Source organism: Carettochelys insculpta, chromosome 29, assembly GCF_033958435.1.
Source record: "Carettochelys insculpta isolate YL-2023 chromosome 29, ASM3395843v1, whole genome shotgun sequence".
NCBI lineage: Eukaryota > Metazoa > Chordata > Testudines > Carettochelyidae > Carettochelys > Carettochelys insculpta.
The window spans coordinates 4,397,335-4,412,819 of record NC_134165.1 but is presented as its reverse complement, the minus strand read 5'-3'; the positions used below and the strand labels follow the sequence as shown (position 1 = coordinate 4,412,819).

The window sequence follows — 15,485 nt, the reverse complement described above, 5'->3', positions numbered from 1 at the left end:
AGGCAGTAACTCTTTGATCTCCACACACATTGTTTCTCCAGATCCTTCTACGTCTGGATTTAGCTCCAAACCACACAGTCTGGGTCACGGACCCTAGAATAACTAGCTCGGGTTGTGAGAGGTAAGCCCACAGCCAGCCCAAGGCTGCTCACTCCGCTGCTGTGACTCTCCCCTCAACAGCCTCTTCCTGGGCAGGGCCTGAGGTATATGGCCCCCAGGCACAGGTTTTTCACTGTCCTTGGAAGAGTCAGTCTCTGCCAGGCACCTTCCTGCTGCCTTGTGGTGTTAAGACTCCCCAGGCTTCTGGGCTGCCTTTGATCCAGTTCCTGTTCCTGCCTCAGCCTTGATCCATCCCTGTCCATGCCCTGCCCTGACTGTGCTCCAGTCTTGTTACAGACCCACTCCAGCGTGCACCCACCTCAGACTGGCTCCAACCTGGCACTGACTGTTGATCTGCCCCCAGACTGACTTCGGTCCTGATTCGACGTGTCTGCTCTGACCTATGGCCTGTCCCTGGACTCAGATTTCAGCATTGCCCTTGACCCTGTCCTGACTCTACAGGAAGCTCCCACCACCAGGCCTGACTACCTCGAACCCAGAGCCTCACCAGATGCGATGGAGTCTCCATCGCTTTGACTCTTTAAATCAAGACTGAGCATTGAAGAAACATCTCACAGCTCAGCTAGACGTTACCCAAAGCTCATGCCAAAGATCAGAATAGATTATCCTAATGGTTCCTTCCTTCTGGTCTTAAAAATCAGAGTAAAAAGTGTGGATGTGTTTGGACCTGATGCCAGGAATATGAATTCCCCTCTTCACCTCCCCACCAAATGGTTTGGAGAGGTGGGTCTAGCCCACTAATCAGTGGTCTGTATTAATTACACAGAGAAGCACGATACCTCTGCCGATCTGGACACCAGAGCGTTCTGATTTATGAATCTATAATTTATTGGATTAGCCCGACGCGGTAGGTGAATAGCAACATCCAAACTCAGGTCTTTCTCCTGTGGCATGTCTATCTGGTACTGAGCAAGCGCCTGGAACACCATGACGGTAGCCTAGGACACAGGGGAGAAGACAAAAGGTTAACAGCTTCTTGCACTGAACATCTGATGACTTCTAAATAGACTCTTTAATGAAGAGGAATCAAAAATACAATGAAAGAAAGCACCATGTTCATGCGGGGTGTCACACAGGCAAGGGTTGAATAATGGGGACTGACTGGCTAATCAGCAGTTCTGCAGAAAAAGCCCTGGGCATTATAGTGGATGAGAAGCAGGACATGAATCAACAATGTGCCTTTATAGCCAAGGAGGCTAGCGGCATATTGGGCTGCATTAGTAGGAGCACTGATAGCAGATCTAGAGAAGTGGTTATTCCCCTTTATTTGACACTGGTGAGGCCACATCTGGAATACTGTGTCCAGTTCTGGGGACCCCCTTACAAAGAGGACTTGGATGCATTGGAGAGTCCAGTGGAGGGCAACAAAAATGATGGGGGATGAAGCACATGACTTATGAGGAGAGGTTGAGGACTTAAGCTTATTTAGCCTACAGAAGGGAAGAGTGAGGGGGGATTTGATAGCAACCTTCAGCTACCTGAAAGGTGATTACAAAAAGGATGGAGAGAGGCTGTTTCCAGTGGTGACAGATGACAGAATGAGGAGCAATGGTATCAAGATGCAGAGGGAGAGGTCTAGGTTGGATATCAGGAAAACTATTTCACCAGGAGGGTGGTGAAGCACTGCAATGTGTTACCTAGAGAGGTGGTGGAATCTTCATGCCTAGAGGTTTTTAAGACCTGGTTTGACAAAGCCTGACTGGAATAACTTTGTTGGGACTGGTCTTACTTTGAGCAGGGGGTTGGACTTGATGGAAAATCATGGGAGACAGGAAAGATTCCAGAAGACTGGAAAAGGGCAAATATGGTGCCCATATATAAAAAAGGGGAATAAGAACAACACAGGAGACTACAGACCAGTCAGTTTAACTTCTGTGCCATGAAAGATAATGGAGCAAGTAATTAAGGAAATCATCTGCAAACACTTGGAAGGTGGTAAGGTGATAGGGAACAGCTAGCATGGATTTGTAAAGAACACATGTCAAACCAATCTGATAGCTTTTTTTGATAGGATAACGAGCCTTGTGCATAAGGGAGAAGTGGTGGATGTGGTACACCTAGACTTTAGTAAGGAATATGAATTCCCCTCTTCACCTCACCTTGATATGGTCTCACATGATATTCTTATCAATAAACTTGGTAAATACAACTTAAGGTGGGTGCAAAACTGGCTGGATAACCGCACTCCAAGAGTAGTTATTAATGGTTCTCAATCCTGCTGGAACGGTATAACAAGTGGGGTTCTGCAGGGGTCTATTTTGGAACTGGTTGTGTTTAATATCTTCATCAAAGATTTAGATATTGGCATAGAAAGTATGGTTATTAAGTTTGCAGATGATACCAAGGTGGGAGGGGTTGCAACTTCTTTGGAGGATAGGGTAATAATTCAAAATGATCTGGACAAATTGGAGAAATGGTCTGAGGTAAACAGGATGAAGTTTAATAAAGACAAATGCAAAGCGCTCCACTTAGGAAGGAACAATGAGTTTCACACATACAGAATGGGGAGAGACTGTCTAGGAAGGAGTATGGCAGAAAGGGATCTAGGGGTTATAGTGGAAGCTAAAATGAGTCAACAGTGTGATGCTGCTGCAAAAAAAACCAAACATGATTCTGGGATGCATTAACAGGAGTGTTGTGCACAAGACATGAGAAATCATTCTTCTCCTCTACTCTGCGCTGGTTAGGCCTCAGCTGGAGTATCGTGTCCAGTTCTGGGCACTGCATTTCAAGAAAGATGTGGAGAAATTGGAGGAGGTCCAGAAAAAGGCAACAAGAATTATCACAGGTCTAGAGAACATGACCTATGAAGGAAGGCTGAAAGAATTGGGCTTGTTTAGTTTGGAAAAGAAAAGATTGAGGGGGCATGATAGTGGTTTTCAGGTATCTAAAAGGGTGTCATAAGAAGGAGGGAGAAAACTTGTTCTTCTTGGCCTCTGAGGATAGAAAAAAAGCAATGGGCTTAGACTGCAGTAAGGGAGGTTTAGGTTGGACATTAGGAAAAAGTTCTTAACTGTCAGAGTGGTCAAACAGTGGAATAAATTGCCTAGGGAGGTTCTGGAATCTCCATTTCTGGAGATATTTAAGAATAGGTTAGATAAATGTCTATCAGGGATGGTCTAAGCAGTACTTGGTCCTGCCATGAGGGCAGGGGGCTGGACTCGATGACCTCTCAAGGTCCCTTCCAGGCCTAGAATTATCTGATTTTATGACCTCCTGAGATCTCTTCCTACCCTATGGTTCTATGATTCTATACCAGTATTACCTCACCCTGCTATAGTGTGTTTCATCAGTAGACCTCAAAGCATTTTACAAAGCTGTATAATATCTCTAGCCCCATATTACAGATGGGGAAATGGTGGCATAGTGCAGGGAAGTAATTTTCCCAGGGTCTTCCAGGAAGCCAGTGGCTAAGCCAGGAATAGAGCTCATGGTCAATTAGCTTCCAATCTTCCCTAGCCAATAACTGGGGCCAGTTGTCAAGTGGACAGAGTGCAACAAGACAGTGAATCCTTCTATGTGTGGATAGATATCTGTGGCACACACAGAAAGGTGTTAGAGATTGAAGACATGGCCCATAACACCACAAACAGACCATTCACACCTGAGCTTGAACCCTTCTTTTAGATAGAGAAAAGACAAGACTCTGTAGCAACGAATGTAAAGGGGATTCTGTGTAGAGATTGCTGGACACAGACCATCCCTATAGTTCCTAGTGGCCCCCGTAGATCAGGAAGGGAGTGATACCTGAGGACACTCCATAGTAACCTGTAGTTAGCTGTCAGTAGTAGTAGGACTTTTATCTTCTCCAGTGCCTTGAAAAAGCATAATTTAAAAAAAAATAACCTTACAGTTTTACTTAGAGATGTATTAAAGCCAAATCAATTCAGATTAGTCATGATCCACCATGGCTTTGTCATACGGACTCAGACCATTGGTCCAACACGTCTGGCACCCCATCTCCAGACCAATGGACAAAACCAAAACAAACATTAGAAAAAGTCCAAATGCACGTGTGTTTCTGCTCACAGGAAGAGAAGGGCCCAGTGACTGCTGGGGGACAACTAAATGCCTCAAAGTGAAGCATGAGCTTGCACCCATAATCTTGGCGGGATGGAGCCTCTCGTGAGACAGTTCAGATATGCGCCTATGCTGGCCTCTGCCAGACCTGATGGGTCACATCGCCCATCTTCCAGGCAATGCAGGATTGTTCTCTACCGTGCATTCTTCAGGACTTTGTACAATGCCAGACTCCCTTCCAGCAGGAGACCTTCCTACAAAATGTGGCCTTAGATGGATGCACTGGATTATAAGGATGAAACTTACTTGGGTAGATCCATATCCCCCTCCGTAATAGTTCTGCTCTCTCAGCCATCTGACTATGGGATTGGTCAACTCATACTTCTCCATCTTCAGCAAGGCCAGCAAGGCATACGAGGTGCCCTCAATGTTGAAGATGTGGGCATTCCGCTCTTCCCAGCTACTTCCACCTAGACAGTAACAAAGAAGGCCAGCTAAAGGAACCATCCCAAGGACATCCACACCTTCTGACTGCACAATACCTTGTCCCGGCTCCTTCCACAGCTTTCTGTGAGGAGAATCAGTAACTCTAACAAACCCATGGCTCCCAGTTGCTACCTCTTGCAGGTCGCACAGCTAACCAATATTGGGATCTCAGAGGCTTGTTTCAGTTAGGATAGGAATTGGTGATGGGCCACAGGGATGTTCCTTGGTGTTAACCTCGCTACTTACAAAAATGCACATAGCAGCATTATTTCAAAATAAGCCATTCTGGAATAGCTATTCTGAGATGTCTTATTTTGAAATAACACAGCTACATACAAGAATGCATTTTGAAACAGCACCTAGCTATTTGGAAACAGCATGTCCAGATATATGGTGCCTATTTCGAAACAGTGCCATTGGACACCATTATGGCTTATTTCAAAATACAGCAGACCCCCTGACTCACACAGGGGTTGTGTTCTCGCAACCCCCGCATAAGGCAAATTTCCCACACAACTTGGGGGAGCCAGGAAACTGCTGAGGGCACCAGCCCTGATTGGCTTCCCGGTCCCGTGAGTTGAGGTGAGCCAGGGACCAGCTGGCAGCCTGGCTCCCAGCTCCTCTCCACTTGCACGGCGTAGAAACTGACCAGGGCTGGTGCCTTCACCAGTTTCCCCGCTCCTGTCGGAGCGGCAGCTGAGGGCCTGACTCTCGGCTGCTGCGACTGACAAGAGCAGCTGCTGCCCCGACAGGAGCAGTTTCCCCAGTCTTGTCAGGGGCAGCAGTCACGTTAACCCGAGACACATGCAACTTGATTGCGCATATCTCAGTGGTTTACTGTAGCGGTTTTTCATGTCTTAACAGCAACTATTTTGAAATAGCTATTTTAAAATAGGCATTATTCCTCCTGCAATGAAGTTCACAAAATTCTAAATAATGTGCTTGCTATTTTGAATTTATTTCGAAACAGGGTGTATGTGGTGTAGATGCTCGCAAAGTTATTTTGAAATAACTTTGCTGTGTAGATGTACCCTCAGATTCCTCATGAGGTCAAGTAACACCATAAAGTCTGCAACATCCAGATTGCAGACACAAGGGTGTAAATCTGGAGTAACTCCACTCCAGTCAGGAGAGTTATTGTGGATTTACATACACTCCGATAAAGCTCAAATCTGGGCAAAGGAAACAAACTTATGCCTGTTATGCCTCATAAATTAAATCCCTTTACAGCCACCATTGCTTCTCCTCTCTGAACCCCATTCTGACTTGGCCATGTTTTTGCAGTTGTTGATAAGATGCCTGATTTACCTTGCGAAACTTTCATGAGTGCCTTCTCGGTCTTCAATTTCCCGACCATTGCTAAGGCATATGATGCAAGAGCCACTGTGTAAGGCCTTTGGAGATCCTGGTACTTTTGGGCTAAGAATTCAGCAGCTTTGTTGATGCTGCCTTCCAGACTCTAGGAGGCAACACAGAAAGTAAAAGAAAATCAAACTCAGGAGTTAGGCTGGGGTTTTGGCGGGTGTTAAGACGTTATCCATTCCCCTGGCTTCCAGCTTCACCATGCACGTTATGCTGTTTAAGACAGGGGAGGCTTACAGGCCTGGAAATGAGATATTTGAGGCAGAGGAAGGAGATATATCTGGACCACATATAGAATGTCATCAGGAGCATGTCCAAAATCTGTGTCCGAGCCAACCTAAGCCCAAATAGCAACGTAGACGAGGAACGTTTTTGGTACTCTCCTTCTATTGGTTAAATTTTGAATACCTTATTTTTTTATTGCATTTGTTGCCCATTTCACAACTTTGATGCTTGATTCCCATGCATGATTCATCCCCGTTGTATAAGACAATATGTTTGCATGCTCGGAGCTTTCAACCTACACTTATTCATGCCATATATAAGCACACAGAAATGTTTCCTCGAAGCTTATAGAAAACAAAGCTTATAGGTTCAGAATATTCGGGGACATTAGTGAGATGTGAAGCCACAAAAAGAATGCTGGAAACATTATTGTGATACTGATGGGTGAAGGGTGACTTTGAGGGAGGGCGGGAGCAGGGGTTGGAAAAGGTGGAGCCTCTGGGGAAGGGGTGGAGAAGGGATAGGAATCGATGGGGCAAGGGGAGGACCTGAGGGAGGTGGGACAGAAAGATAAGGAGCAAGGGCAGGGTTTTGTGGAAAAGGCAGAGCAGAGAGTGGAGTGTCAGTGGGGCATGGAGCAGCCATTCCCGTGAAGGGAATTGTATTAGGCAGTCACTTAAGAGTAACATTTACAGGCAGAAAACAAGAAGACAGCCAACAAAACAGTGTCCAGACAGTGTCCAGTAGGGTGCAGAGCACAGGGAACAAATGTAGGACTGGCAAGCCTGAAGAAGAAAGATGGAGGCAATTCTGAAGGAATTGTAAGGTAATGCACGTTGGAGAAAATAACCCCAACTATACTTACAATATGATGGGGGCTAATTTAGCTATAACTAATCAGGAAAGAGCTCTTGGAGTTATCGTGGATAGTTCCTTGAAAACATCCACGCAGTGTGCAAAGGCAGTCAAAAAGGCAAATAGGATGTTAGGTATTATTAAAAAAAGGATAGAAAATAAGACAAGGAGTATCTTACTGCCCCTATATAAATCCATGGTATGCCCACTTCTTGAATACTGTGTACAGATGTGGTCTCCTCACCTAAAAAAAAGATATCCTGGCACTGGAAAAGGTTCAGAAAAGGGCAACTAAAATGATTAGGGGCTTGGAACAGGTCCTGTATGAGGAGAGGCTAAAAAGATTGGGACTTCTCAGTTTAGAAAAGAGGAGACTGAGGGGGGACATGATAGAGGTAAATAAAATTATGGCAGGTGTGGAGACAGTGAATAAGCAGAAGTTATTTACTTGTGCCCATAATACAAGAACTAGAGGACACCAAAAGAAATTAATGGGTAGCAGGTTTAAAACTAATAAAAGAAAGTTCTTCTTCACTCAGCACATAGTCAACCTGTGGAACTCCTTGCCAGAGGAGACTCTGAAGGCTGGGACTATAACAGAATTTAAGAAAGAGCTAGATAAATTCATGAAGGTTAGGTCCATAAAAGGCTATTAGCCAAGGGTAGGAATGGTGTCCCTGGCCTTTGATTGTCAGAGGCTGGAGACGGATGGCAGGAGACAAATCACTTGATCATTGTCTTCGGTCCACCCCCTCTGGGGCACCTGGCACTGGCCACTGTCAGCAGACAGGCTACTGGGCTGGATGGACCTTTGGTCTGACCCAGTATGGCTGTTCTTATATTCTTAAGATATCCTCTCTGTAGTCCCAGAAAGGATACAGTGGCCAAACAAGCTTCCCCAGGATGAGAGAGGGTTGTGTTGTCTTCACATCCCACTCGGTCTTTTGTCTCTCTTGCAAGGCTGCCAGTTGCATTCGGAGAAATGGAATAAGACCCCAGTACAAAGCTCTTTGCAGGGTGGCTAATGAACACCCACAAAGTGGTCATGTTGTCAGTCTCTACGCAGGTTGCTGTGACCAGAGCATGGGATCTAATAACACCCAGTTCTTATATCAGATGTTTCAGCAGCAAATCTCCAAGCACTTTTCCAAGGAGGTTGGTCTCGTTAGACCTGTATTATGAGGCACAGAGCAGAAAAGTTATTTGGCCGAGATCCTCCAGCAAACGTGGGATTAGGACCACAGGCTCCTGAAGCCTCAAGTAGTTTGCTACACACTAGGCCATGCTGCCTTCATCCTGCAGATGATTGCCTCTCTTCTCATGCCATGCAGCTGCCAATGTTCTCTACAAGATCTCCAAGACTCTGGAAGTTGTTCCCCACCTTGGTCAGAAATAGCTCAAATGTGGTGACCTGAGCGTATGGCAAAAGACACCTGTTTACAACTGTTGTGGGAGAGGGTTGAGGGTTAATTCTGCCCACACGGAGGGGGTAGAAAGGCAGTTCTGGTGTTATCTAGCTGTCTGAGTTCTTACTGAAATGATCTCTTTGGCTGTGTCTACACTAGCCCCAAACTTCGAAATGGCCACACAAATGGCCATTTCGAAGTTTACTAATGAAGCGCTGAAATGCATATTCACTGCTTCATTGGCATGCGGGCGGCCGCGGCACTTCGAAATTGACGCGCCTCACCGCCGCGCGGCTCGTCCCGACGGGGCTCCTTTTCGAAAGGACCCTGCCTACTTCGAAGTCCCCTTATTCCCATCTGCTCATGGGAATATGGGGTCTTCGAAGTAGGCAGGATCCTTTCGAAAAGCAGCCCCGTAGGGACGAGCCGCGCGGCGGCGAGGCGCGTCAATTTCGAAGTGCCGCGGCCGCCCGCATGCTAATGAAGCGGTGAATATGCATTTCAGCGCTTCATTAGCAAACTTCAAAATGGCCATTTGCGTGGCCATTTCGAAGTTTGGGGCTAGTGTAGACGTAGCCTTTGACACTGCGGAGATGTAACTCTGTCACATGGTTAATGATGGAGCAAGATACTAGAGAATTTCATAAGCCTCTTTTTCTAAGAATTTTAAATCTCAGTCTATCAATGTGTTGCAATTAATCCCCTGAGCCTTCCAGTTTCTCTGAATACTCCTGTGTGCTCAGATTACAAACTCTCTGGGGTAGGGAGAGTTCTAATTTTGTGTTTGTACTGTGTCTGGCACAATGGGATCCCTGGTTCCTGACTACAGCTCCCAGGAGATACCTCACAGTGGCCTGTGAGACCTGAGCACCTTAGCAGGTGTGTAAAGAAGAGACAAATATCTGGCAACACCACAAGCTCCTTCCCCAGCAAATCCTACGCATCGCATGCTCACAAGCCACAGGTGTGGTTTGTAAGGCTGCATAGATGGAAAACCCTGGGTGTGAATGCAGAAGTGAAGATACAGAGCAGGGATACTTACGTTGACTTGCTCCTTGCAGATTTCCTTGGCCTCTTGAAGTGCAATCAGAACAAAAGCTGTTAAAGATACTTCAGGCTCAGCGCCTTTGTACCCTCCCTAAAGGGGAAGAAAAGACAGACTTGGGATTAGAAAATCCCCTGAGTTCAGTGAGAAGAAAGAATTAATCCCAGGCACACAGCATATGAAATTATATCAGAAAACAAGAAAGCTGCCCAAGAATGGACTCTCAGCCATGGTCCAACCTATCACTGAACCTTGCATTGGCTAATGAGTACCTGTTGTGGATTGGGCTAGGTTCTCCTTTGTCAATGTGGAGGAACTCTAGCCAAGTCAATGGAGATGCTTCATATTCAATTAATGTGAGTGTGGTTCACCAGGCCTGTGCTCAGGTCCCACCATTAGCTCCTCTTGCAGTTCACTGATCAAACCCCAGCAACATTTAAAGACCAAATTTTGGCCTGTGAACCACCAATTCGGCTGTGCTCCTCCAGGACAATGCAAATCACCAAAGCTGGGATGGAGCGCATGAGAGGTAGGGACAAGGCATTCTCAGCCCCAAGGATCTGCCTGGGAAACCAATGTCATGATTGGTGTGTAGAAGTCAAAGGAAACACATACAACCATCTCGCCGTGGATCACAGGAGCATCTTCCTGGAAGACCCCATCCGGTTTCTGCTTTTCCAGGATCAGCCACTTCACTGCTCCACAGATAACTTGGTTGTCAATGGGCACCAGTTTCTTAGCCATGGCAAAGACCTTCACCACATACGCCGTCAGCCTGAGGGCAGAATCAGGCACATCATGGTCACGGCTGCTTTCCTGATTTTGCTCTCAGGGTGAAAACGGGACTGTCTGTGCTCAGGCACGAGCTGAGAAATTCTGCATCAGCAAATGGAGCGACGCGACTGTGGGCCAGTTTGTGGTAACCAGAGACAGGATGGAGCTCGGGGAGATGTCTGGGAAAGTGCCTCCAGAGCATGGCTTCCCATTGCGTGGGGTTTTCTGGTGAGACTCCCATCCGAAGCCTACCACAGCTGACGCTGCTTGAGAGATGCCAAGCTCTCACCACCTGTACTGGTCTGACTGGCACGGTGAGGGGCACTGTCATCTAACTCACTTCACACACACCAGTGAACAGCCATCAAGATGGCGACAGTGAGTCTGAGCCAGCTACCAACGAGCCACCTAACACAGTGATTCCTGACATTTTCCCTAGTGCGGGCCCCCAATCACCCCCCAAGCCATTTGCAGACCCCATCAAAGCCATTACGGACGCTTCATTGAATGAAAAAGGAAACCACAGAATAGATTTTTGGAGAGCAATTATTAACATTACTGGGAGATATTTAATTTAAAAACAATAATAGATTGTAACTTGGCAATTTATTTAAAATGTTTTCTATGACCATTTTTATTTATCTTTTATTTTTTTCACAGACCCCATGCAACAGCCTTGTGGACACCAGGTTGGGAACCACTGACCTAACAGGACCTGATGTTCATCACTAAGGCTGCGAGTCTGGCACAGAGGTCATGGAAGTCATGGATTCCATGACATGAGCAGCTGCAGTGGCTGGCCCAGGGGACCGCCAAGAATTAGTCCAGGGAACACCCCCAGGGAGCACCTGAGCAGTATTGCTCCTGGGGGCATGAGCAGCAGCTAGAGCAGCAGGCCTGGATGTCATGAAACAGCTGTCCCAGGAAGCTCAGAACAGTGGGCAGACAGACAAGAGAGCCCTTCACTGCCAGAACAGGAGCCAGCTGTCAGTGCCCCAAGGACCCTGAGAGCTCTGGCACCCTGGGGATCCCCACAGCAGCAGGACCTTAGAAGCAGATAAGAATTAGTGTAGGGTGTTTACAGCAGAATTCTTGGACAGGTCCCAAGCCATGAATGTTTGTTTATTGCGCATGCCCTGTCCAGGAATTTTACTAAAATTGCCCATGACAAAATCTTTGCTTTATTCACTACTAATCTCTCAGCCACCAGCTTGCCCACACTGACCAATCACTGAAACAACTGGGAGGCCAGATTGACAAAGTATTTAGACACCTAGCAAAGCAAATACGCACCCAGCAGGATACGCTGAGTTGCCTTAGTGACTTAGGTACCTGACTCTGATGGACTTTTGAAGGGAACTAGGCCTCTACTCTGCTTAGGTGCTTTTGGGGCATCTTCCCATTGCTGGCTGTGGGAGTTGGAGTGGGCACTTTTTTTCCTGCAGTGTGTGTTAAATTTTCCCTTTTGGTCATGGGCTGGAGAGTGAGGATACATCTGTCCGTCCGGCGTCCATCTTCGGGGGTTCGATTTTGTGTGCCTAGTGGGGACACATGAAATTGAACTCTCAGGGGTGAACAGCCGACCTCTGCACTCCTCAATCTGGCCAGGAGTAAGGAAGGTCAATGGGAGAAACTCTCCCGTTGACCTCCCTGAGTGAGAAAGGCCAGATAAGTCGATCTTGGATACATAGATTCCAGCTACACATGCGCCTTCGCTGGAACTGCATATCTATGATTGACTTTAAGGTCCAGTGTAGACCTGCCCTGACTTGCTCACATCCTGCACATGCAGGTATAAGTACCTAATAAGGAGAATCTCTTTAAGAGACCCCTGGAGGGGAGTAGGAGTGAGCGTCTGGGTCATTGTCTGGGTCATTGTTGCTGGACAGATTTAGCACTCCACACCCAAAAGCTTCTGCAGTTGGTTATGGTGGTTGTGGGTCTGCTCAGTAGGCTCTGTGTCTGGTCCTGGAGTCAGACTCCAGGAGGGACAGGAGTCAGGGCCACTGCTTGCTTCAGGCCATGTGTTCTGGGTGAACTGGAAGCAGCTGAGACAGCAGCGGACAGCAGGCTGGTCTTCCTCCTTGTGACTGAAGCACTTTGCAGCAGTTTTTGTATTTTCTCGTAAAAGGGTTTTCTTTACATCTGCATAGTTGTGACTAACCCGTCACTCAGTTCAATCTGTTAGAGGTGCTGGCTGTCTAGAAGTGATCCTCAGTGGAAGAAAAATTGTGCGGATTCCCACTGAGGATTCCTACAAGCAAGTGCAGGGCAGATGGTTCAGACTCAGCCAATTTTGCAGGTTTGGTGAGCTAAGACCCTAACTGAGACTCAGGTGAACTTAACCTAAGCTTTTGGGGATCTCTCTGTTTCGTCTTACTGGCCACATCTCCCCTACAGTGATCCTTTGAAAGAAGTTCTTCTGGAAGATCTCTTCCAAAAAATTTCTTCTGAAAGATTGTGTCCACACAACAAAAGGCAGATTGAAAGATCAATCTGCTGTTTAGATAGCATCCACATAGCCTCTGCTCTTTCGAAAGGACAGGCCAGGGATCCAAAAATTCAGTGCCATGAGGACTTCTATTTCGAAAGAAAGGCCTCTGGAGCATCTACACAACCTTTTGTCCTAAAGACTGTTTTGGAAAAAGGTGCCTTTCCTGACCTGGCAGTGGAAGAGGGCCTCTGAAAGAAGTGCCCCATTCTTTCCATTTAATTTCAAAAAACCCATTTTGTGTGTAGATGCTCCCAAGAGCTTTTGAAAGAGCCTTGGTTTTTTTGAAGGATCTTGCCAGTGTAGATGTGTCCACCGTGTTTTATGTGGCCTGAGCAGTTCAGATTTTACTTTTGTTTACCTTTTATGTTTATTGTAACTGTGAAGATAATGTCTGTGGGTTTATAAAATACTTATGCTGTAAAAATTTGATTATTGTTTGTTTCTTCATCATAAGATCTTATACAATTATTTGATTAAATTAATATCCTTAGTTCCTTTTAGGACTTGAAGGTGAGCAGTGTGACCTGTGTAATCCTTGCTGAAAATCCTTAGAGACTGAACTCTGGGTCTCCAGCTACTTTTCTATAGGAATTGGGGGTTGGTTTTTTAAGTACTGCAGAAAGGCAATGAAGTGCCCACCCAAAGTAAAACAGACTCAGGCTAATGCTGATCAAGAGGGTGCATTAGAAACCCCTCCGCTCATCTTCTCACTCCATCCTTACCAAGTGCTTGATGGCCGGTCTCTGAAAGCAGCGTATGAGAAGTCGGGTTTCTTGTAAGCCAGCTGCTGCGTGTAACCTGAGACAGGGAGAACAGGAAAGAGCTGTGCCAGGTCTGATAAGCTTCTAAGGAGGCAAAAAAGACAGAGCTGTGGCACCCTTCCCCTCCTCCTCCCCACTCCCAGCTTCTGTGCGAGTTGTGGGGCTCTCCCTTTTTCTGCAGGTGTCTCTCCAGAGGGACACAGCACAGTTACTCAAGGAAAGCAAAGGCAGAAGGATGTCTGGCAGGATAGCGTGAAGGGGACAGGGGAGAATGATCCAGGGGCAGGGCGCTGGGAGTTGATTAGTGTTTGGGGAATGCCTGGGTTATATGCCAGGATCCGAGAGGGAAGCATGGGTTAGTGGTTGGAATAAGGGCAGGGATGGGCAATGAGGGGCTGGCTGTGGTTCACCACGGTTAGACCTTGTTGGGCCACCAAACCCTTTATTAACCTTTGCATCTGCGGCTACAGCTGCTGACTACTCCCATCAGCCACGATTTGCCATTCATGGCCAATGGGAGCTACAGGAAGTGGCGCAGACTGGGACACTGTTTCCCACACCTTCCATTGGCCAGGAACAGAGATCCATGGCCAATGGGAGCTACAAGCAGCTGTACCTGTGGATGGGCAGGTAAATAAAGGGTCCAAGGGCCCACCAGGGGCTAACCCTGGCACACCGTGTCTAGCCGACGGTACGCCTACGTTCTACCCTGGAGCCAGGGTCCACATATCAGGACTCCTGGGTTCTTTTCCCATTTCTGTCACTCACCAAATACTTTTCTGTTGGGCAAGTCACTCCCTGCCTCAGTTTCCCCATCCAGAAAAAATCTTTTTTTCATTTATTCTCTCGTTAAAGCGTAACAGGTGGGATGTTTGTAGTTCAGACCCTATGAGTAATTAGCCGCTCCACAAGGGGGTGCATGGTGTGGTGAGAAGGACACCACCTGTTCCTCCTTGAGTGAGGTTGAAACCTACCAAGTTTTCTCTATGGTCATGAGTCTTCCTCCTTCCTCGCTACCAAGTGTGAACCCCTTGCCTCAGGTCACAACCCCCTTCTTCACCTAAACTCCCTCTCAGACTCCACCCCTGACTCTCCTGCACCCCAGTCCCTACCCCAAGCTCGCTTATGTACCCAGCCTCCATCCCAGACCCAGCACCCCCTGACCCTGGACTACTTACCAAAATGTTGGGAGTGGCTCCCCATCAAAAATTATTTCCTATCCCTTCTCTAAAAGGAATAGGAGATCTAATATGGGAGGCAGATTCCCTATTTTAGGCGCTTATCTGGCCCCTGTTCTCATAGAATCATACAGTCCTAGGGCTGGGAGGGCTGTTAGGAAGTCATCCAGTTCAGCCCCTCATCTAAAGCAGGATCAACCCCAACTAAATCATCCCAGCCAGGACTTTGTCAAGCCAAGACTTAAAAGTCTCTAGGGATGGAGAGTCCACCAACTCTCTAGGTAACACATTCCAGTGCTTCATCACCCTTCTGGTGAGATAGTTTTTCCTAATATCCAAACTACACCTCTCCCTGTGTAATGTGTGACCCTTGCTCCTTGTTCTGCCATCCGTCACTATTGAGAACAGCCTCTCTCCATCCCTTTAGAGCCCCCCTTCAGGAAGCTGAAGGCTGCTATTAAATCTCTTCTCGCTCTTCTCTTCTGCAAACTAAATAAGCCCAAGTCCCTCACCCTCTCCTCAGAGATCATGTGCTCCAGCCCCCTAATCATTTTCGTTGCCCTCTGCTGAACCCGCTCCAATGCATCCACATCTTTTCTATACTGGGGGCCCCAGAACTGGACACAATACTCCAGATGAGGCCTCACCAGGGCTGAATAGTACCTGAGTGCCTCACCATTGTCCATGTCTCAACCAGAGGTTCCAAAATAGGGGAGTCAGGGAGGAACCAGGGCCCATCCCATTTTTTTTCCTGCCTTA

General features: G+C 47.1%; 1 protein-coding gene across 1 annotated transcript in view; it reads right to left on the bottom strand.

The window, feature by feature from the left end:
- Positions 1 to 15,485, bottom strand: part of LOC142003434 (venom factor-like) — a 58,654-nt gene that overhangs the window by 14,065 nt on the left and 29,104 nt on the right. The window contains exons 26-31 of the mRNA XM_074980393.1: positions 13,510 to 13,585; positions 10,135 to 10,294; positions 9,517 to 9,612; positions 5,935 to 6,085; positions 4,447 to 4,610; positions 900 to 1,058 (exon numbers count right to left, since the gene is read on the bottom strand). Coding sequence (XP_074836494.1) covers positions 900 to 1,058; positions 4,447 to 4,610; positions 5,935 to 6,085; positions 9,517 to 9,612; positions 10,135 to 10,294; positions 13,510 to 13,585 — 806 coding nt within the window. The remainder of the gene's footprint in view (positions 1 to 899; positions 1,059 to 4,446; positions 4,611 to 5,934; positions 6,086 to 9,516; positions 9,613 to 10,134; positions 10,295 to 13,509; positions 13,586 to 15,485) is intronic.